This window comes from Phodopus roborovskii, unplaced genomic scaffold (assembly GCF_943737965.1).
Source record: "Phodopus roborovskii unplaced genomic scaffold, PHOROB, whole genome shotgun sequence".
NCBI classification, from domain to species: Eukaryota; Metazoa; Chordata; class Mammalia; order Rodentia; family Cricetidae; genus Phodopus; species Phodopus roborovskii.
The window spans coordinates 1,941,675-1,966,259 of NW_026126514.1; the positions used below are offsets into that span (position 1 = coordinate 1,941,675).

Here is a 24,585-nt window from a genome sequence, read left to right on the forward strand (position 1 = left end):
TATTTGTTTTCTTATGAAAATACTATATACCTTCATATTGTAAATTTGTGTATCAACAGTGAACAGTACCCTCTCTGAATGTAATTTATCTCCAAATATAAAGGAAAATACTTTTCTTCTTATCTTTAACTTTTCTGATATATTATTTGTGTGTGTGTGTGTGTGTGTGTGTGTGTGTGTGTGTGTGTGTGTGTGTGTGTGTGAGTGATAGCAGTATTCATTTAGGTTTTTAAATTCAGGATGTTTGGAGGAAGAGATTATAAACATTAAATGAAGTTGAGAAAATACTTTAGAGTCAGATGTGCTACAGCATTCCTATAATGCAAGCATTTGGGAGGATGAAGTAGGAAGACCACTAGTTCATGGCCATTATGCCATGCATAGTGACTCCAGGCCAATCTGGAGTACCTAGCCAGATCCTGCCTTAATCTATCAGTACTTTGATGGTTGGAGTGGTATATGACAGAGGGCTGGACTTCAGGTGCTAATCTTAATGGCATCCAGCATTCACAGAACATGCAAATATACTTTTTTTGTCCTCAGCAAATGGGAAGTAAAGCGCTGTCAGTGTTGTGGAGCTAGTGGAACACATTTAGCCTGTTCCTCACTACAGTCAGTGGACCAAAACTGGGAATGTTTGGACTGTAGAAGAATCACCTACAATTCAGGTAATAAATAGTTTTGAATAAAGTTGCTTTTGTTAAAGTGTATGTTGTTAAAAATATTTACGTAAGTTTCTGTTAAGCTAACCTGAAGATTTAAATGTGTAGATTTCCGAAAGGCCCCCAAACACCCTTTAGCCAACTCTACTAATGTGACAGTTACTGATTGCTTGTTGGAAGAGTCATCACCTAAGCTCCCCAAACAGTCAGCTGGAGCCCAGCATAAAGAATTACTGAGGTATGTGTATTTATTTTAGAAAAATCACTTTGAAAATTATGACTTCCGATGCCACACACACTTAGTTGTTTAGAAGAATGATTTTCAAACTGTAGGACCCAACATGGGATGCATGAAGTCAAGGAAAGGTGGGATGAAATAGAATAGCTTGACATGGTCACATACTGGTAGACTCTGTTACATAATGGATTTGAGACAAGCCTGGACTATATGAGAGTCTGTATCGTAAAGGAAGGGAGTCAGTTAAAAACAGAAAGCAAGGTATCAATTTTAGTATTTTTCTTCTTCTATACTGAGTCATAATATATTTTTAAAGATATAAACATCCTGGGAAATATATTTACAATATTATTTAATTACAGACTAAAGCAAGAAGTTCAATTATCAAGCACACCATGTCCCTCTATGAAAGAATCCTGTTTAACACAAAGGTTGGTTTCTTGATGTTATAACCATTGTTTACTTTATATATAGTTAATGTCAGAAGCCTTAATTAAGCAAATAAATTCTCTTTGCTAATTCAATTGAAAACCTTTATAGTTACTTTTACATTAGAATGCTTCATTTCTTATGTTCATATATAGTTTGAAAATAATTTTAGTATTTAGGTTTCCAAAGACATTGCACTAGAGAAACTTGACTGCTTGTTTCTGTTTTAACATCTAGTCATGTGCTTAAAGAGCAGCATTAACATTCCCAAGGAGCAAGGAATCAACTGCTATAATAAAATATGGCTGCAATGTTTGGGGTAGGACAACGTAATAGAATACTTTAGTTCTGCCTGCAGATGGAAAAGCTGGGGCAGAAGTTAAACTAACTCATGTGCTTCATGGGTGCTAGTACACAGAGGTTCTATAGTGCTTGAGGCTTAAGGATTTATATTTGTAACTAGTTCATAGATGATGCTGTTGACATAGATGGTCCAGACTATAAGATATTAAGGGAACGTGAGTTCTGTCGATAATATTTGCATTATCAGTTATAACTGCACTATTGAAAATACATTATTGATACAATTGAGTTGTTTTAGCTATTGGCCAGTAAGTAATATTTTGAATTTCATACCCTTAAATTTGAATCCACTGAATTAGGTATTCTAAAGTATTCTAATCTACTAATAATCTAAAGTATTCTTTTTTTTAAAAAAAAAAAAAAAAAGATTATTTCTTTACTATGTATGCAGTATTCTGTCTGCATGTATCCTTGTAGGCCAGAAGAGGGCTCCAGATCTCATTATAGATGGTTGTGAGCCAGAGCCATCATGTGGTTGCTGGGAATTGAACTCAGGACCTCTGGAGGAAGAGCCAGTGTTCTTAACCTCTGGGCCATCTCTCCAGCCTGATCTTTAGTATTCTTACAAGTGATTACAAGTTAGTAAATGATTAGATTGGAATTTAAAAGTAGTCATATAAATGTTTTGGTTCCAGTATCATCAGAAAACTGTCTTTTAAACTTAAAAATAGAACAAACAAAAATAACTACATCTTTAATAGTGTATAACTGTTGTCCCAGAAATTACTTTAAAATAATGATCTTTATTTGAATTTGTGTTTTCTAGGCAAGGCAGCAAATTTAGGAGAGACATTTCAACAATATTGGTAGAGTTGGGATTCCAAATTAAAAAGAAAGCTAAGAGGTTATTTATCAACAAAGCCAATTTGTGGAGGAGTGCCTTAGAGCAGTTCCAGAGCCAGAAGTTTAACCCTTTGTACACCATGGAAGTGGTATATATTAATGAAAAGGATAACTTTGGAATAGAGCTTCCTGGATCAAAGCAGGAATTTCTGAGCCACTTAATGCAACATCTTGAGACATCATCTCTGTTTGAAGGGTCTATGTCAAAGAACTTGACTCTAAATTCTCAAGGTAACTATTTTTTATTATCATTATACATACTGAAGATAACATGTATAGCCAAAAAAGCAGATAGTTGGTTATAATGGATTCTTTAGTTGTATCTGGAATAAATAATTTGCATTTGTTGATGAATGAGAATTTGATATTTTTAAAGTAAGGATTCAAGAGTATCTGGGGTGAGGAAATGGCTTAGTGGTTAGGAATGCTGTGCTTGCAGAGGACCCAAATTTCTAGTCCCTACGTCCAGCAGCTCAAAAGGTAGCTTCAGGCATCAACACCTATGCCATCCTCAGGCTCCTGTACTTTTATGCAGATACATAATTAAGTATTTCATAATTAAATATGTTAAATTAAGCTTCATTTTCTTGAATATGATTTGACTGGCATCACCAGATGAAATGGATAATTACTTTGGGTCTTATTCATTCTTTTTTGTTTTCTATTTTTTGAGAGGGGGATTTGTTGTTTGTTTTTTGGTTTGGTTTGGTTTGGTTTTTCTTAGGAATTTTTCCTACAATAAGGACATTGAAAAGGAGTAAGGTTTTTTTACATTTCACTCTCTTCCCTTGTCATTGCCTGATGCTTGATTTTATTTTTTTTTATTTATAATATAAACAGTTTAATTATATTTGCCCCCCCCATAATTAGTTAACTTGTTAACCTTAACTTGTTAACTCAAGGTAGCTTTGGCACAGTGGAAAGTACAGAAATACAAGCTATAAAATATGAATTCAAGTCTGCATGTATCTACCTAGTAGTTTTTATTTCCATTACCCTGGATGTAGGCCTTTTTTTTTTTTAAGCTGTAAACTATTGCTACAAATAAGATTATTGTTGAAGATTTAATATTATTTATTAACTGTTTTGAAGAGCTAGTATAAGTGTAAACTATCATTTACATGTCTTTCTAACACATCATAATTGCTAAAACATTGTGAATAACTTTTTAAAAAGTACTTAGAGCTGTGAGTGTGTGGTATTTATTGTAGCAAATATTGTTGGAAGTAAATCTCACTTCTAGTAAGATAACCTTGACTGTATGACTTGATCTGGTCATATCAAAAATAGACAAACTGATAGTAAGGTCAACATTATGTCTTAGTTATTTATGTGACATTTTTGTCACATAACCTACATAGCCAGAAGTAAGGGATACTTTGTACTATAGTGTATTCTAGTCTCAGTCATCTAATAGCTATGTTTTTAACTAATTCAAGTTTGAGAGAATTTTACAATATAACAGAACCCAATTTTATTTATATAATATATATTTACTGACAAAAATAATTCAGAGGAATTATAATTATTGTGATACAATTAAAAGATTTATTATTTACTTCATGTGAATGAGTGTATTGCTTGCATGTGTACCTGTGTTGTGTGTCGGCCCTTCAAAGGGCAGAAAAGGATGCCAGGTCCCTTGGAATTGGAGTTATAGGTGATTGTGAGCCACCATGTGGGTGCTGGAAAATAAAGCCATGTCTTCTGCAAGTGTCTTAACTGCTGAGCCATGACTCCGGCCCCTAGTTTTAGGTATTTTATTTTCTCATAGATTTACATTCTGTTCTATAATGGTTTATTTATGTCCAGAGGGCAGCTTTTCAGTAGATATCTAGGGAAGGTCCATATACAGGATGGTGGCTTCTTATGGTTATTTTACAAGTGTTTTGATTTTTAAATTAATTTGTATGTGTGTGTGTGTGTGTGTACATCTTCATTTTAAAATGATGGTTATTTTATATATTTAGTTTTTTTTTTTTTTTTTAAATCTGTATTTACAGCTCTGAAGGAGAACCTTTATTATGAAGCTGGCAAAATGCTTGCCATTTCTTTAGTTCATGGTGGTCCTTCACCCGGTTTTTTTTCTGATACTTTGTTTAACTGTCTGGCTTATGGACCAGAAAATACTCTACCAAGTTTGGCTGATGTTTCAGACTTTGATGTGGCGCAAATTATAATCAAGGTAAGAAAAATATCTGTACATTAAAATATGTATTACATTTTAGTTGCATTTTAACATGAGTTATGTCACCCAAAGAGTTCTGAACCAGGTTAGAAACCAATCTAGCTGGGCATGATTGAACATGTCTGTATAAATCTCACCATTGAAGAGGTCAAGGCTAGCCGAGCTACATTTTGAGATCCTGTCTTTCCTACTAAATGAAGGATAAAAGTCAAATAGCTAGAGATTGTGCTAGGTTTAGTGCTAATAAGACCAGTATTTACTGTTACTTGGTGAAAGTTGCCAAGACTAGGTAGACAGGGGCAGGCAAGTTTCTTAATGCTCCCTGCAAGCAGATAAAGCAGAATTACCTGTGTGAAGGGAAACCTGAGAGGGACCTGTCACACTAGTCAGAATGCTTGTCTTTCCTCCTATACGTGATAAAGAGAGATCCTAGGGTTTTCTGAAGGATAGAAGTGATAGAATGGATATTTGTTTGTTGTTATTTGGGTCTTGCTAGATGGCCCTGGTGGATGGCCTAGAAATTCACTATGTAGAACAAACAGACTGACCTCAAATTCAGAGATTCTGTCTCTGCCTTCCAAGTGCTAGAACTGAAGGAGTGCTGCCACATCTAGGTTTGCTTACCAGATGTGGTTCATGTAGTCCAGCAGTAGCTGTCTTATACTAAAGAGACAGAGAATCCTTTAGTTGTTCAGTACATAAGGGTGGACGTCTTAACAGTCCCCATCTGACACTAGATCCTTTGAGGTAGGTTCTCTGTAGCCTAGGCTCTTACTCCTTCTTCCGCAGCCTCCCAAGTAATGGGATTACAGATAGGCATGTGCCACCAGGCCTTGCTAAAAAAAATCACATCTATTTCTCAGAGGTTTTCTTTTATGCTTATATGTTTATATTTATGCATCTGTGTGGGTATGCACACGTGCATGCAGTGGCTGGAGGAGGACATCTGATCCCCTGAAGCTGTGTGTGCCACCTGATGTGGGTGCTGGGAACAGAACTCCGGTCCTAAAAGACCAACAAGTGCTCTTTACTTCTGAGCCATCTCTTCATCTACCCTTTGTAAATTTTAGAATCAGTTTGCCAAGCCGATCTTCCTTTTATTTTCACTTACTATATGCATATGTTGCACGTCTTCCCTGGCACACATTGAGGTAAGAAGACAATACAGCTTTCAGAAATCAGTTCTCTTCCTCTACTGTGGGACCCAAGGATGGAATTCAGGTCTTCACCCATGTGAGAAGGCTTTTGCCTGCTGAGCCATCTTGCCAGCACACTAATATGTTTACAAGACAAAAGTGAATTCCTTCCCAGTCTAAAGATTTTCTTTGCATTTTCTTGAAGACTTTTTTATTTATAAGAAAAGAGATCAATTTAATTCTTTCTTAAAATGTTTTCCCAAGTATATCCCAAGTTATTAGTATATAAAAGTGGCATATCTGACTTTCATTATCTCTGTTGTGACTATTACATCAAATTCAAATTTGTATTCTAATATTTCCACTGATTCATTTAGTCATTAAATAATATGTGTCCTGAACTGTTTTATTATTGAAGATAGAATACTGAATTAATAAATATAATAATCTCTGAATTTAAGTTTTAGGAAAAGCACAAAAGATAAGCATTAATATGCTATACTGTCATGGAGTTAGACAATGTAAACATTGTACATGTCAAATCTGTCTTCTCAGTTTTAGAGTAGTAAGTAGCAAATTATAGCTGGTAGGATTTGTTGGATGTGGCATGTGTTCATGCCATAGTGTGTGTGATGTAAGAAGGCAACCTGTGGTTTCCAGGATGGAAAAGGACCTCTCTAATATATTTCTTGGCATAATTTTATTGTACGCTGTTGTACTGAAGAATTGAATATAGGATTGGAGAGATAGTCCAGCCGTTAAGATTGCAAAAGCTAGCATGCCTTCAATCCCAGCTCTCTGAAGGCAAAGACAGGCAGGCTCTTCATGAGTCTGGTCTTCATAGAGGATTCCAGGCCAGCCAAGGGACTGCAATTAGACATTGTCTCAAAAGACACATAAAAAGAATGGTGTTGCTTTTGGCAGAAGACCCAAATTAATTCCCAGCACCCATGGCTGGCAGCTCACAATCACATGAAACTCCTGATCCTCTGTAGGCATCTGCATTCACAAGCACAAACACACACACATTTTTTTTAAAAAATTGGTTTTAAAATTTGAAATATAAACTATTTATAATGTTACGTGAATTGTAGCTACCAGTCAGAATAAATGGGTAAAATGACGCTGACATGTTTCTTCTTTATTACAGATAAATACTGCAGCCACTATCAACAGTTTGAACTCAGTAATAAATGAATGCTCTAGTTATCTAGAGTTTATTGGCTGTTTAAGACTTATATCATCACTAAGTGATAAATATATGTTGGTAAAAGACATCCTTTTCTACCATGTAATTCAGAGAGTCCACGCACCCTTTGAGAGGTAAGTTGTTTGTTTCTATGTTAAAGATTGTTACAAGCAGGTTTTTCCCGCTGGCCTGGTCCCAGAGCCATGCCAGCCCCAAATAACACACAAAGATGCTGTATTAGATATTATGTTGTTGGCCTGTTACTAGGATTTCTTATTGGCTAGCTCTGTCTTAAATATTAACCCATTTCTATTCATCTAAGTATTTCCATATGGTCTTATCTTTTACCGGAGAGAGGGCTCAGCATTCTTCTCTCCATCCTCCATGTTGAATCTCCTCCCTACTTCTTCTCTCCTCCTTGTCTCCCAGTCCTGCCTGTCTTGCTTTCCTATTGGCCAACAGTGCTTTATTCATTAACCAATAAGAGAAACATTTACAGAATGACATCTCCCATCAAAAGATTCTACCAAATTACAGAGTGATTATTTGGTAATAAATACAAATGCTTAATTTCAAAGAATGTTAATGCTATTTGAAATAATATTTTAAAGCTTGATCTCTTAGCCTAACTCCTGTTCCAATTCTGTCCAAAATTGCATGAATGTGTTCCTCAGGGAGAAACAATTAGCACTTGAATTAGTTATGATTTTTCTGTATATTTGGGTTGTGAGCCTAGCTTTTAATGGCTGAGCTATCCCTCCAGCCTGTTAAGATTTTTCTAATGAAAATTTCACTTAAAAAGTTTTAACCACTTGAACTACTACTATCTCTGCTTGTTAATTTAATGACTGTTGAACACCTCTCATCTGCTGGTAAAATAGGTACTAACCACTCTTTGGTTTGAAATACGGATCAGATTCTTGCTCTTCCTAAGGGGGAATTGTGTGTGGTGTGGTGTGGTGTGGTGGTGGTGGTGTGTGTGTGTGTGTGTTCGTGTTCCTTGCATGTTGTTATGCCTGGTGCCCACAGAGGCCAGAAGAGGGATTAGAATTGCAGACAGTTGTAAGTCTGCTGCCTTGTATGTGCTAGGAATTAACCCTGGGTCCTCTGGAAGAGCCATTTCTCTAGTCTGCTCTTCAGAACATTAGTCTTGAAACCTTTTGTCCCAATAATAACTTAAAAAGTTTGAAACTTCTCAAGTTCTTCCACACTTCCTCCTTTTTTGAGACAGGGTCTCTATATCATTCTGCATGTTCTGACACTTATTAGGTAGCATAGGCTGACCTCAAACTCAGATCCTCCTGCCTCTGGAATTAAATATGAGTGCTTTTCCACCTGGCCAAACATCCTTATTTTTTTCCCCCCTTTTTTATTCTTCCCTCATATCCTGACTGCAATTCCCCATCCCCCAATTTCCTCTCCTCCCCTTCCTGTTCCTCCTCAGTACCACCTCTCTCCCCCAGATCTCCTCCTCTTTGTTTTCCTTTCAGAAAAAGCAGGCCTCCCAACAATGTCAACCAAACATAACAGGAGGTACATATCCCATATTAAGGCTTGGCGAGACAACTCAGTAAGAGGAAAAGGGTCCCAAAAGCAGGCAAAGGAATACCCAAATCAAGACCTATTCAGGTTTCTCAATTGTCACTTCAGTCTCTGTGAACCCTTATGATCCCAGGTCAGTTGATTTTTGTGGGTCTTCTTATGATGTCCTTGACATCCACTGGCTCCTAGAATCCTTCCTTTGTTCCACAGAATTCCCTGAGCTCTGCCTAATGTATGACTGTGGGTCTCTGCATATGCTCCTATCGGTTGCTAAATGAAGCCTCTCTGATGACATTTATGCTAGACTTTGGTCTATGAGCATAGTAGAATATCCTCAGGAATAATATCATTGACTTTTTTTCTAGTCATGTTTGGTTCTATCCTAGGTGTGTTTTCTGCCTAGGTTTGTTTTCTGCCTCTCCAGGCAGCATTAGGAATGGGCTCCCAATCCTGGTGTGGATCTCAAGTTGGTCATTCCTACAAGTTTTGCACCATCTTTATCCCTGCATGTCTTGGAGGCAGGGCAAATTGCAGGTCAATTGTTTTGTGGCTGGGTTGGTGTTCCAGTCCCTTCACTGGAAGCCTTTTCTTTGTATCTTCCATTACTAAGTCTTCTCTGGGGTCACCCTTGTAGATTACAGGGTGTTTCCACTGCACTAGGCTTTGGTCTCACTTCTAAAATGTCCCCTCAATTCCAGTTGTCTCTTCCAGTATTCTCTCTCTCTACCCCCCCACCCACCCAATCCATCTTGTTTTTATTTCCACTCATCCCCTTAAAATTTATGTGGATATTCTTGAGTGTGTGTTTATGCACCATTTGTGTACAAGAACACATAAGAGGTCAGAAGTGGGTATTAGATCCCATGGGATTGGAATTAATAGATGATTGTAAGCCACCTGATGAATGCTAGGGACCAAACCCAAGTCCTTGCAAGAACAGTAAGCTCTCTTAACTGCTGAGCCATCTGTCTAGCTCCTCCATTAAAAAAAATAGTAAACATATATATACATATGTTTATATATACACATATATCTTATATATATGACCACCCAGATCTAACGTAAGGTTATGACTATCTTATTCAACTTTACCATTCTCTTGATTTTGAGTCCAGTATTGGTTTCACATATCTTAATCAATGTCAATATGCTTGATTATATTTTGAAGCTATTCCTAGGATTACAGGTGGGTTCTACCATGTCCATCTCTGTATCCCTCTAATCTCTCTTTTTTTTTTTTTTTTGTTTGTTTGTTTGTTTGTTTGTCTTTGAGCTCTTCTAATGTTGGATGGCCTGCTCTTCTAACCGGTGTGAAATGGTTTGTTTGTCTTGCTCCTTTGCTTTTAACGCAACAAAACATCAAGGCTTGAGTCTGGCTCCAACTCTTTACATAGGATGACCTTGAATTGTGTTACCCTTTCTTCTACCTCCCAAAGGCTAAGATTACAGATGTGTGCTGTCACATCTGTTTAATAATCCCAATCTAATCCTAGTTCTTAAGGATACTGTAGAATTATGGACTAGAGCAGTGGATCTCAACCTTCCTGATTTTTTTAATATAGTTCCTAGTGTTATAATGACCCCCAAACAATATTATTTCATTGCTACTTCATAATTAATTTTGCTACTGCTATGAATCATAATGTAAATATCTGATATGTGAGGTATCTGATATTTGACTCTCTAAAAGGGTAACAGTCCACAGATTGAGAACTGCTGGGCTAGAGAGGTAGGTGGCAGTCAAGCATCGGCTGCTGTTGCCAAGTCCCTGGTTTGGTTCTCAGCACCACCTGTCCTCTTAACAACCGTCCAGTGTCCTCTTCTGTCCTGTGGGCACTGTGATCATATTGTACAGATATACATTCAGGCAAAGCAGCCATACATAGGAAAAGAAATCTATTGAGTTTTTATGTGTTTATTTGTGGTTGTTTTGTTTTGTCTTGTTTTTAATGGATCCTGGAGAAGTGAGAGTATAAAATAATTACTTGCTTCATTTATTCAACACTTTATAAACAACCTTTTTAGAAATAGTAACATGACACCAAAATGAAGTTTTCTTTTGTTCAGGGATGCATAGTCCTCAACATAGTCTCTGGGTTAGTTTCCTTTCTGTGTTGTAGTTTTTATTGATTGACTTTAAACTTTTACATAAATATTCATGTAAAATAGTTAACTCTTGTAAATAATACCAAATAAGTATATATGCATTTATATTAGCCTGTCAGCCATCTTTTTCTGTTTGCTTTTTTGGTTGGAGATTGGTTGGTTTTTTGGTTTTGTGTTTCTTTTGTTTTTGTTGTTGTTTCTCTAGACAATGTTTCTCTATAGAGCTTCGACTGTCCTGGAACTCACTCTGTAGACTAGGCTGGCTTGAACTCAGGGATCCACCTGGGGGATCTCTGGGAGGCCTCTGGGGTGTTGGCATTAAAGGAATGTGTTCTTTTTAATGAGCTGTTCAAGAATCCATTATCTCCCCCACACAGTCAATTTCATGTTGATGAGCATTCGGATTTTTAACACTGCAGCTTAACACTTAACTTTTACATACATCCAAGTATTTTCTGACTCTAAGCTTGTGAGTACCGTGTATCATTTTACATTATAGTTAATATGTAAAATTCAAATAAATCCTGTTAGAAGTGGATTTCTAAACGAGATAGATATACAGATTGAGTTTTCCTCCAATACTTAGTCTACTTTTTAGTGGGCCTTTTCATTGCTAAGTATATACAATCATTGTTTTTCATTTCAGGCTTTTCTCTTCATATATATGAGTAGTCTAGATTCAGCCTATTAATTGTCTTTAAGTTAAAACCTAAATGATAAGTAGGAGTTACAATATCAAGAAACATGAAAAAAAAAATGTGAGATTAGGCAGGTAACCAGAATCTAAAATAGAGCCTAGCCACTCTACAAATGAGGGTTTGTTTGATGGGTGTTGTCTCCCAGAGCCTGGGGAAGAAGAGAGGTGACAATTTCTGTACTGCACAGAGCTGGAGAAGCATGTCTTTGGGCTTTGTTGCTTAGCTGCAGCTTGTTGATGCAATTAGACAGAGGAGAAAGACACCCATAGCTTTGTGTTGGTGGGAGAGGAGCCTTCTCTACAACAAAAGGAAGTTGAAATGGTTTCTCCTTGGTAGTTAATTATTCATGATTACAAAACTTAATAGGCTTTAAATTCACACGTTCTCACTTACCTTGTTAATTTCTTTGTTTGTACTGCTTTGCCTTTCCCTTTTCATTTACCATACTGTTTTTACTTTCTTTATTCACCTATTGTGTAGTGTCATTTCTTCTATGTGTTCCTTGAAAATACCAAAACTTTCCTCTTGTCCCAGCATTTTTTATATGGACCACAAAAGAACAGTTATTGAGCTTGGTTTTATAATACTTTTATCATGCAAGGTACTTGGAAATGAGCCATAGCTTTAGATTGAAGCTTCTATTGCTTAAGCTCAAAGGGAAGGATGAAGGTAAAGATATTCTCACATTTGAGTGGAAAGCAAGGATTGGAGTAATGGCAGTGGAATTATTTAGATAACAGTATTGTTGCCCTGATTGGAAAGGTTTTTGAATAGAAAAAAAAAAGTAACAAAATTAATCAGATAGTATTTCCAGATCAAAAGTGATCTTAGACTTCTAATTGCAAGTAAGATACTATAAAATATTTTGTCTTTATGCTTACCAAGTACAATTTCAAAATCTGTACATTATATATAAAACAAGATGCCTTTGAAAATGAAGAAATTGTTGCACAAGTGCTAATAGGTCTTAATAATAAAACCCCCAGAGTCAGGTAGTGTGTGTGTGTGTTGGGGGTGGGGGGGGGGAGGTGGCAGAAAAATCAGAGAAGCAAAGCAGCCAGCCACTAGCTCTTACCTCTACCTCAGATCAAATAGGTTATCCTGTCTCCATGAATCCTGAATGTTCTCTACGAAATTTCAGACTGCATCCTTAGACAATCCTCAGACTGACTGTTCAGGCTGACTGCCTAGACTGCCTAAACTGGCATGAGCACCTGTTTCCTGCTTTACACTCTTCTCTCTACCCAGCGATATGCCTTCCTGTCTCCTCCTCCTTAGTGCTGGGATCACCTTTATGTGAGCTCTGTTTCTCTTTTAGACTGAATGAATTTCATGTAGCTGAGGGTGGCCCTTGAACCTAACAGATCCCTTTGCACTCTGATCTTCAGGGAAGCTTTATTTTTTAGAGCATAAACAAAATATTACCACAAGAAATAAAGGCAGTTTTTAAAAATTTACAGTTATGGTGATCCACCCTAGGACCTCAAGCATTTTGTGTGTGCATGGGTGCAAGTGTGTGCCACACATGCGTGCTCACTGTTACACCTGTGTGCAAAGGTCATAGGACAACTTCACCTCTTTTGAGAAAGAGTGTCTCAGGTCGGAAACCCTTTCCCAGGGATCCTCCTTTTTCCATGTCCTTAGGAATGGGAAAATAAGAGTACACTACATGCTGGGTTTTTTATGTGGACTCTGGGTGAGTGTTTAGGCCTCTTGCTTGCAAGGAAAACACTTTGCCAATTGAGTTCTCTCCCCAGCTGTTGAATTCCTTAAACCAACAGATACTTGTTACCATACATCTTGAGGACAGAAGTCATTCAGATATCTGATAGACATCACTTGTTTATGATGCTACAACTTTGATATCTGACTCTCATTCCCTTTGTCTCTATATGGGTGTGTCTTAGTGTCATTAGATTTAGGACTAGCAATAATAATCTAAACTAGATTATCTTGTCTCAAAATCCTTACCATTAGTTTGGTCTATTTGCAAACAAAAGTACTAGGGAATTGGAGACTATCACATAATTTACTTCTGAATCAGCCAAGTTTTATTATGGCACAGGCTATTCCAGCAGTATGGAAAATGAACTGGGAACATTTGTCACATAGACTGATAAAAGTATTTTATACTAAGATTGTAGCCAAGGTATGCTGACAAATTTGCAAAGGAGATTTCAGAATAGGGAACAATAGGACATAATAACTAAGGGGAAAGGATATTTAAGGTTAACCTCAAAATTTAGCTATGCTGCTTTGAAATATAAGGCCATTTGTTATTATTTATGGCTCAGATTTTAGTACTAATATGATTTACTTTCTTTGTAGCTTCCCAAAGCTTTTACCTCCAAATACTGTTAAACTGTCAATGGAGTTTCATTATAAACTATTGGGAAAGGATCAAAAGTATTCAACCTCTAGCAGTACATTTAGGTCCTGCTGAGAAAATCAGTAGAGAGAGAGAAGTCAATATTGCACATTATCCAACAAGCAGTGTAAACAATGTGCTCTCATCAGCAAAAGTAATAACCTGGTCTTTGTATATTATAGAATTCACATTTTAAATACATCTTTCTTCTGTTATTCATTCTTGCTGATGTTTTAATGCACTGTGAATTTTTTAGACAAGTTTCTGTTCTACAAATAAATATTGTTTAAAATTTATATTAAAATGTTTTCTTCCTTTATTTTGTCTTTGTTAAATTCACAGTTTGTTGTGGTGAAGGCTTATTTTTCCCCGTGTTATTGCTAGATGACTTCACTTACGGCACGTAGTCTATTTTGATCTTGTCCACCTTGTACAGTTCCCCTTCTACTCCTCCCTGGAATTCCCAACACATCCCTGTTCCAACTTTATGGCCAGCCACCATCTCTCTCTTTTATTCCTGTTGGCCCAGTTACTGCTGCCAATATGCTCATGCGTATGGGGGCATCCAAAGATAATTGACTATCCCCTCCCATCAGTCAGCAACTGCCCATAGATCCTCAGCTAGTAGGGCCCTGTGAACCACTCTCCTACATCCATGCTCGATTTTTGAAATCAAGCAGCTTTGTGAGTTCTGGAATACAACAGCCATGCCATATCCTGAGAGAGCTTATATAATACTCTTCCCCATCTTCCAGCTCTTACATTCTTTTTGTTTGTCATCCCTTGGTACAGAGGTGTAGGGGCATTGATACAGGTGTCCCATTTAGGACTGAGCACTTACTCTCAGCACTTTATCCAGCCATGGGTCTCAGCTGCCCCCTTCAAAAAAAAAAAAAATATATATATATATATATATATGCTTTTCTGATCAACATTGAGAGCAGCCCAGATCTATGGCTAGAAACATAAATCTGGAAGACAATTTGACAACATGACTGGTTATCATGATCAGGTTTACAGTACCACCTTTACCTTTCTACAAAGCAAGACTTAATACCACCCTCCTCCCCCCAAAATAGCCTTGCCACTTTGGTACCATTGAATGCATCTTGCCTGCTAACTTAGTATTGTGGCATACATGGCCTCGTGCTAGCTGAGAGCATTGTTGGCTGTCTCTCTCAGCACTCTGCATAACACCATTGACATTGTGAAAGCTAATCAGTAGGGAATGGCGATTGAGACTTCCCTGTTTCCTGCAGTGAAGTTCAATGGTGCTTCTATCAGTAAGCTTTTAACAACAGCAATGGCAAGAGTCACCATTGTGCAGACCTCTGAGCCACCCTACACACAGAATTATTCCTAGGATTTTTATTTAACAATTATATAGGAACAGTTTGTCAAACCATGCAAGGTAGTATTTACCACTTTGAATAAAATAGTTTTAAAACCAGTAATATAGAATAATCAATACATTTTTTTTGTTGCTTTGAAAGTATAACGTAATATTGTATTTCTTATCTGAATGCACATAGTATTTTCTGTTGGACTGTTTTGTGTTTTTTATAAAATGCCAGATAAATTTGCTATAAAACAAGCATGTATGTATATTGTCTCATTATTTCTCTTCCCAAGTTTTAAGCAGGGTCTGAAAACGCTTGGTGTCTTAGAGAAAATTCAAACTTATCCAGAAGTTTTTTATAACATCCTCTGTCATAAACCTGAGACTCTCTCTGCAAAAAACCTCAGTGATCTTTTCACAGTCCATGGATTACCAGATGTACAAACATTGAGGTTTTGGAAGAGTTACTTACAGGCTGCTGAAGGTACTTGAATTCTTTTCAAATGTTTATTAGGGTTTTGCTCTTGCCATTAAGAAGAATTTGTTACTTGTATTTACAAAGGAAACGAATTACCCAGTATACTTATCATATATACATACATATTTACAATTTAAGATGAAAGGCCTATTGGTTTGTTTTTGTTTTGTGAGATAGTGTTTCTCTGTGTAGCCCTGGCTGTCTTGGAACTCACTCTGAGACCAGGCTGTCCTTGAATTCACAGAGATCCATCTGCCTCCTGAGTGCCAAGATTAAAGGCATGTGTTACCACTGCCAGCTGGAAAGCAGCTTAAAATAGATGATGGATGGATGGATGGATGGATGGATGGATGGATGGATGGATGGATGGTAGACAGACTAAAACCTTAAACATGGAATTATATTATTCTATTTTTTAAGAGAAATGTTAACTTTGAAGTTGGTTCTGGTTTTTTACCATTTCATATTATTTCAGAATTTGTTAAGCTAGCATATTAATTAATGATTAAATAAAACAAGTATATAATTAATGGGGAGGGTGATTTTTTTTTTTTTTGTTAATTTTGTTTTTGATTGACTTTTAGATTGACTTAATGAATGTACTACTTAGCATTACCTTGTCTTTTAATTTGTCCTAGATGAGTAGCAGGGTCTTCAGTCTAGTTGAGAAAGTATCTATGCTAACGGTAATATGTTTTGTAGATTTAATTTTTTTCTCTTTAATTGTTAACATTTCAGATGGTAAATCTGCAACAACTGTGGAAGACATTCTTATTTTTGCAACTGGATGTAGATCTGTTCCACCTGCTGGATTTAAACCATCTCCTTCAGTTGAATGTCTACATATGGATTTTCCTGTTGGAAACAAATGTAGTAACAGTCTAGCTCTACCAATCACCAACACATATAAAAAGTTTCAAGAAAATATGGATTTTACCATAAAAGACACTCTAAGACTAGAAAAGGAAGATGAGTCTCACTCACTACCTTGGACATTAAATGTTTCTTCTAATGAAGAAATGCTTCTTTAAAGGCTGCTATTGATAATTTTATTTCTATTAATTATCACCTTTGAACATTCTGACCAACTTCTTGGCTAAATAAAATTTATGACTATCTTAAAGGGATGTTTTGACTTTTGAACCACTGAGGGTTTGGTCAAAGTATTCTAGTCATATTTGGTGATAGCTCTCTATTTCTGTCGTTTCTTCATAACTTCATATGAATATCTTTAGAATAGTTGTACAAACTATTCAGCTGTACAGGTGCTCAGCTATATTAGCATGACATATGAAAAAACTTTCCTTGCTTTTTAAATTACAATTACCTCTATAGGTTAACATAGCTTTTGCAGTTTTCAATTTCTTTGTCTATTTGTTTTGTTTGTTTTTTGTTATTTGTTTTTCTCTACATAGTCCTGGTTGTCCTGAAACTGGCTATGTAGACAAGGCTGTCAATTTTCTATATCTTAAAGCATTAAGTAGAAAAGTTGAAAAGTCATCTCATAAATCAGAGCTATGGCTGTGCTTTACTAGGATTTACTTTTTAAATGTTTTTGTAATTAAGTTGCCAATACAACAATTAAGTAACGACTATTTGGAAATCCTTTATAAAAAGCAGAGCTATATAAATAACTCTGGAACCTGTGGGTGCTCCATAGGCATAAAAGCACTGCTGATGTGTTTTCAGATGTACTTTTAAAGACTTAGAAAGTACATCTCATTCAGTGCCTTGCATAGTCAGTATGTTTCCTGTCCGAATAATCACTAGACTGTCAGGTCTGCCTACATTGCAGCTATTTATTATCAAGATTGTTGTATCTGATAAGATCTCACTGTAGCAGTCTATAGTTAACTTCTATGCTTTCAAAAGATACATTGTATAAGCAATGAATAAATAATTTAAAACTACAAATAGTAAAAATAAAAACTCTAATTTTGCCTCATAGATATAAGTAATGTATTTTGTATATTCTTGATATAATATTTATTTTTCAATTTTTATTGTTTTGTGATAGGATCTGTCTGTAGAGCCCCACCTGTTGTAAATGTTCAGCTGTCCCCATGTAGTCACTTAGGTGCTAGGGTCATGATATATACCAATGTGCCCAGCAGTGTTTACTTTCTGAGTATATGAATGCTACCGGGAGTAACAAGGAATCATGTAATTAATATCAATCGAAAATATATTTTTTCTTAACAAGTCATCATGACACACACTTTTAATTCATGCATTCATGCTTTTGGGGGGCTAAGGCAGGAGGATCAAGAGTGACAGAGCAAATTTAAGATCATCCTGGGCTACCTGAGACACTGCCTCAACAAATAAGCAGAGGAGCCATTCATAGTATGGTCTTCATATTTGTGGCCTTACAAATCTAGTGCTCTAATCTATTATCAGATATAAGGAAGACAAAGCACCCCCTCCCCAAGTTTCTATTTAAAAAATCATGGGATGGTAAGCAAAAAAAAATTTTTCATATTTTTCTTGATACACAAATCAGATGTCTGCTCTTGCTCATGTACTGTTAACCCCAGAAAGCATTCTTAAGTAACAGGATCTTAATGCCAAAGGAAAAAACTGAAATGGAATCAGTGTCATTTTTCTTTGTTACCTCAGAACCCTTCAAGTTGTATTTAACATAACTAATAAAGTTCCTTTTTTTAAAAAAATGAGCATTAAGGCATTCTTTATCTTGTGTTAATTTTTTGCTAGATTTTCAAAATTAACTAAATGAGCTATCAAGCCTCAGCAAGCAGCTTTCATGCAAGTGTGTTGATAAATGGGATCTTTATGCCTTAACCTACTTAGTTCTCACAATGTTTAAAGGCTGTTAAATCCATACAACTCAAATGCTATATTATGACTTGTATTTTTGAATTAATTTTTTTCCTAGAATACTAATTAGGCTAGCAAAACCCTCTTATAGTGTTGTATTGGGATATGGGGCCTTGGGCTAAGGGTTCCTACAAATAAAAGTAGTATTTTGCTGTGAGTGCATTTACTGTATCTGTCAATATGACCTTGGTGAGAGGTATCAATAATAGCAAGATACTTATTTCTTAATGTGAAACAGAGTTTAAAAGGTATTCTGGTGGGAAGGTTTTGTTAGCATGGTCTGCGGGTTAATCTGTACACTTGAGGCTTATCAGAGGAACTGCAGTCTCACTGTGTCATGCTTATTACAGCATGTCTTAATAGCATAGTTCTTACATTGACTTTTAAATACTTGGTTTCAAAATTATGAAGGAAACAGTTTTGTATTTAGTTAAGTAACAAGCCTGTATTAGCATACTTATTGATGAATTACTTGAATATATGGTCTCTGTCTGCATTTACATGCCCCCTAATAATACTGGAAGCTCTTGGAATCTGTACATATTCAATGTTAAAATGCTATATAAAGGGATATAAAACCGTAAGTTTTCCCAGTGACTTTGCTTTAGTATCCAATCATACTAAACTGTAAGAACATGGTTACTATTACATTGTTGTTAGCCTTCAAATAATACAGTGTAAACCCCGGGAGCATACTTATTGATGAATTACTTGAATGTATGTTATCTGTTACTTAGAAATTTTCTAACCCTTTGAAAGAGACCCAACTTTCAATTCTGATTTTGACCATTTTCCAATTTCCAAATATACTCTGAATACCTACTGTGTACCAGATATTGTAGTGAGAAGTAGTTACCTGTCAGTCTGTTTAAAATATAATTAAAACGCATAGTGCTGATGATATAGCCTAGTTGTAGAGTGAGTGGTTTGCCTAGCTGTCTTGTGTAAGACCTGGTTTCGTCCACTGTCACCAAACATTTAAGAAAAAAAGGAATGAAATCTTACAAGAAAGTTTCTAAATATTTTTATCCCACCAAATGTGAAGTACTTGTATAAATTAAATTACATAACTATTGGAATCTACCTTAGGTTTACTATTGCTGTAATGAAACACGGTGAAAAAAGCAACTTGGGGAGGAAAGGGTTTATTTTGCTTACACTCCTGGTGTCACTCTTTTTCATAGAAGTCAAGGCAGGAACCTTGAGGAGGAGTTGGCACATAAGCTATAAATGATTGCTGTTTATTGCCTTGCTCTTCTTGGCTTGTTCATTTGCTTTCTTACAGAACCAGAGACCATCAGCCCAGATCTGGCACCACTCAAAATGGGCTGGGCCCTTCCTATCAATCATTAATTAAGAAAATGCCCTTCAGGTTTGTTCACTGCATTGAGGATCCTTCCCCTCGGATGTCTCTAGCTGGGTCAAGAATCATAAAGGACATAATTCTGTTTTGATACAGATACTCTTTGTTTTCTTTTTCATTGGCATAATAGTTAAACAAAACTGTGTGTCATGACACATAATGTATGCATGTATGTAATGAACTTTATATTCACTTTCCTTATTATCTTATACTTAAACCCTCCCCTACTCCTGTTAGCCTCTTAACCAAATAGTCCACTTACAAGGTTAATCTTATTAAAGTGGGTAAGTTCCAAGATCCTTTACTCTGCAATTTTGAGAGATCTCAGGAACTCTTAAGAAGTAAATTGTTCTGGGCTATTATTCTATGATAAAACTGTCCCTTAATGTGGCTTAATTATTTAAGACAAAAATTCTGCAGTTGGATGTACACAGCTACAGTAAATTAACACTCTGAAGCCACGATTTTTATAATACAAGTTAAGTATGAGACCAAGATTGGTATTAGCTTTGCAATAGCAACTTTATATAGTTACTCTTCTGTGGACTGTATTGTTCTTCCACACTACACAATATTGGGCAAAAACACATTGTATAAATGTTAGCATTGTCTTAGTATTTTATGTTGATGTGCCTTATAGCCTTGGAAGAAGTTTGTGGCGGGACTTAAACGGTTAAATGCCAAATTTGTACTTAAAAGTGAGAATGATCAGGTGACTATAATTGAACTCATTGGAAGTTGGAAAAGCCATTATGTTTCATAGTTCATGGATACTAGAATCCAGAATCCTTCCTTAAAGCAGAAACTTAATTTTCATTACCACAACCTAGATTGTTGAAGAGTTTTCAAATATTAGTAATAGCACTGAAGAAAACCCCAGTAAACATTCTATTTTTTAATGCTTGTGTCAGCCATAAGCAAAAGGTCCTGGGTAAGGTATTTTCCCGATAGTTAAAAAAAAAGAAAAAATAGAATAGCATGTTATCATTTCATAAAAATAAACATCTTTTTATCAGAGCACCTATTTTTATTCTAAGATGTAATTTTGATTTTAAAAATATAAAAATTTTATTTGTAACTTTGAAAGCCAAACTTTTTGAAGATGTGATTTTTATCTCAGAATCTGATTGCTTCAAAATTAACCTCTTAAAGAAATGGCATCAGTGAAGTAGCTGAATTGGTAGTAAGTTGTCATTGTATATATTTTTGACTTCAATAAAAGTCTTATTATATAAATGGTCGATATTTATTTTATAACCACAGGGTTTAAAATGTAACAAACCTGGATGTGATCATCCAGATTCCTTCCTCTCAGAATAATGGTGGTGGTTTTTAATTTTTACTACTGAATGCAAGAAATTCTGCCATTTGGCTCCTCCACGATTTTACACCCTAGCCGACTAAAATTAGCTTAAGAAACTTGCAGCGTTTGTAGTAAAGTATTTGTTTTCAGAGAAAATAGGGAAAGGGCACTTCTGTTGTAGTGGGACTCCAGGAAACACAGCTCCCAGCGTTTACTTTAGTCCTGCGATTTTTTTTTTTTACGAGCTTTTAAATCCTTAAAGAGCGCGCACATGCATCAGGCCTCTGGCTCTACAGCTCACATACCTGCCCTGAGCAGCAGTTTCAGAGTAGCGAAGCCTTCCCCCGATTGGTCGGAAACGCCAATGGCTGGGCCGAGGGCCGAGGACTGGGGCGTAGGAGGCGGGTCTTCGCCCTCTACGCCCGCCCCCGATTCTGCTTCCGGGGCGGGAAGGTGCGCCACGTCATCTTCGGGCTCCCAGTGCCAGCCGGGCAGTGGATGGTGGGAAGCAAGATGGCGGCAACGGCCAGCATTCGGGAGAGGCAAACAGGTACTCGTTACTTCCTTCTCTGCAGTTTGTGCCTGAGCAAAGCAGTGACCCGTCTGTCTCCTTCGCTGGTTGTTCGTGTTCCTCGGAGTCGAGCTGCTTGAGCTGCTCCACTTTGAGGGTGTAGGGAAAATATATTTTTCCAGCCTTTGCCTGTGGTACAAGAGACGGAGCCACCCTGCTACTGTTTTTATTATTATTATTATTAATTACTGAGCTACAGGAGGCCATCCCAGAAAGGACTAGCCGCTGACATTTTCTTTCCTATATTGTCATTTAACGAGAACTCTAGATTTTTGTTTGTTCGTATTTCAAAGTCTCCCAGCCTAGCTTGGTTTTCACTTTCAGTTCTAATATTCTTTGGGGTTTTGTTTTGTTTTTAAACTGTTTCCAATACTTGCGCTGTAATTACAAAATCTAAATATTCTCAGAGTTCCTTAAATTATGCCTTCTCCTTTGGAGAAGTCTTGGGAAAACCTGAAGAAACACGCCAGGTGATCCAGGTGATAATGACTTTTTTCAGCAGTTTGCTGAATGTCAAGTTAGCAGTGCCCCATTGCAGTTGTTTGACAGATTAGTAATCTTAAAGTACTGAAATAGCAGTATCTTAAGTAGAGCATATTTATACAGCTTCCATTTATTCCGAAAATATAAAGATACATAGTCTTGTCTTTAAAAAAAAATATAGATCCTCCTGATTTTTCTTATTTTCTGTAAACTACTCTAGTAACTTAGTAATTGTATATTGGCCCCAAAGTGATTTATATGATGCATATAATATATTTATGACATGATTTATATATACTACCTTATTCCAAAGAGAATAAAAACAGGCCACAAGCCATCAAGAATGCTTACACTTTAATTCTCTTGAAATTATGCTCATTTGTATGAAAAATAATTGGTTACAGTCTGTGAAGCATATCAGAAGAATATGAACTGCACTTGCTGCCTTCCCTTGTCTTAAAAACAAAACAAAAAAACCAAAACAAAACAACAACAAAAAAAAACCTATTAGGTTTGGATGTAGCATACTGGGCAGAAAGCATACCGAAATATGCTTTACATTTCTCAGTAAGTAATTTAATAAAACGTGTCAAACACAGTAAAGCATAAATTAAACATGGGAAAGTCCAAATATGATGTGAGGAATGCTTGACAATTCATTTTATTTTCAAACAAATAGAAGCCCAGCTTCTTAAATTTGGATCCAAGAACTTAGTGAAACTAAGTGAGTTACTTCTCATTGTCCAGCAGCAAAACTTTCTTGATGAAAGACAGCCTTTTAAAAGTTAAATTTATATAACAGTACATTTTAATATATGGAATTGTAAAACATTAAAATCTAATACTACATTTTGTCTTTTAGTGGAAATAAACTTTATTGTATTAAGATTCCACATTACTATGTTGCTTATGCTATAAGTTATTAATTTGTACTATAAAGATATGGATCATGTCTTATTTTCAGAAGAATAAAAACCTTTGTGTTGCAACAGTAGAAGTAATGTTTCCTTGATTTCAATTGAGAATGTTTTGGGATAACAGTCCTCAAACATTCTAGGTGGAAGATGCTTTGGCACAAAGTAGGTTGTCCATTTGGATAGATGAGATAGTAGTTTATGCATTGAGAATTTGTTACTGTATTAGGTGTTTTCTGTTGTCACTTAATTTTACAGATTTGAAGAAACTAAAGTACAAAGGTGTTAACTAGCATGCCTGTTTCTTGCTTTGTCTTTCTGAATTACCAGTCACTTCAAATACCACTGCTTTCATGAATTACTCTCTTCTCTTTCCTATTTTCAGTAAAAATAAGTTGCTTTTTACTATTGCAAGTTCCCACTTATCTCCTTGCTTCTTACTGTTGCTCAGCCTAAATCAACTGCTTTTTCTCTTACTGTGATCTTATCTGACCTCCAGTTTTAAGTATTATATATGCTGGTCATTGTTGGTCAATGTTCTATCACTGTAAAGAGACATCATAACCACGGCAACTCTTATAAAGAAAACATTTAATTTGGGCTTGTTTATAGTTTCAGAGGTTTAGTCCGTTATCTCCATGGTGGGGAGCATGGCAGCATGCAGGCAGACATGGTTCTAAAGAAGTAGCTGAGAGTTGTACATCCAAATCCCTGTGCAGCAGCAACAGAGAGCCTCTGGGCTTGAATGGGTTTTTGAAACCTCAAGTCCCAACCCCAGTGACGCACTTCATCCACTAAGGCAACACCTCCTAGTCCTTTCAAATAGTGCCACTCCCTGGTATCCATGTATTCAGATCTCTGAGCCTAAGGAGGGGGGGGGGCATTCTCCTTCAACCCACCACAGCTGGTGATTCCCAGGTAGGCTCTATTCTGAACACTTGTTGTCAGTTAATGAAAGCTTCGTTCTTATTATTGCTTATCTAAAACTCCCTGTGAGTTTCTCCTTATTTTACTTTAACTCAATTCAGATTTGTCAGTAAGTCATTCCAGTTTACAACTATGTGGTACCTGTTGTGTCTCCCAACAGTCTCTTTTCCTACAATAACTTTCTGTCTGTAGTTTTTGCTTTTACAAACCTTGCTCCCTTTCATTCTTTTACGGATCCCACCTACACTAAACATGGCACACATTTGCCCAAAACCTTCTAATAGCTTATTTTCATTATGATAAAAAGAGAATGATCTCCAAGTCCATATGTAGACTAATCTCTGCTTACCTTGCAGAGGTGAATTAACATGTATTAACTCTGGAGAATGTTGGATGCCACCTTACATGGCAGCCCAGCTTGTGGTTCTTCCTGCTTGCCAGTGAGTCCAAAATATGACTGTTTCTTCTAGAAGTATAGTTTTCTTGGCTTCATGCTTGAGCATGGGAGGCAAAGCACAGCTGAGAGCATAGTCTGCCCAGGGTACTGGGTCCACACTGTCTGTCTCTCTCCAATACCACTGCCTCTGGTACTTTTTGAAGTGGGCAC

General features: G+C 36.4%; 2 protein-coding genes across 2 annotated transcripts in view; both read left to right on the forward strand.

Moving 5' to 3' along the window:
• G2e3 (G2/M-phase specific E3 ubiquitin protein ligase) overlaps positions 1-18,251 on the forward strand; it is a 41,327-nt gene extending 23,076 nt beyond the window's left edge. The window contains exons 9-16 of the mRNA XM_051195803.1: positions 544-668; positions 771-900; positions 1,263-1,331; positions 2,459-2,766; positions 4,539-4,720; positions 7,010-7,182; positions 15,395-15,585; positions 16,318-18,251. Coding sequence (XP_051051760.1) covers positions 544-668; positions 771-900; positions 1,263-1,331; positions 2,459-2,766; positions 4,539-4,720; positions 7,010-7,182; positions 15,395-15,585; positions 16,318-16,610 — 1,471 coding nt within the window. The 3' untranslated portion in view covers positions 16,611-18,251. The remainder of the gene's footprint in view (positions 1-543; positions 669-770; positions 901-1,262; positions 1,332-2,458; positions 2,767-4,538; positions 4,721-7,009; positions 7,183-15,394; positions 15,586-16,317) is intronic.
• A 3,276-nt stretch (positions 18,252-21,527) lies between these two features.
• The window catches only part of Scfd1 (sec1 family domain containing 1), a 72,972-nt gene continuing 69,914 nt past the window's right edge, over positions 21,528-24,585 (forward strand). Inside the window, exon 1 of the mRNA XM_051195804.1 lies at positions 21,528-21,633. Within this exon, the coding sequence (XP_051051761.1) occupies positions 21,582-21,633 (52 nt within the window). The 5' untranslated portion in view covers positions 21,528-21,581. The remainder of the gene's footprint in view (positions 21,634-24,585) is intronic.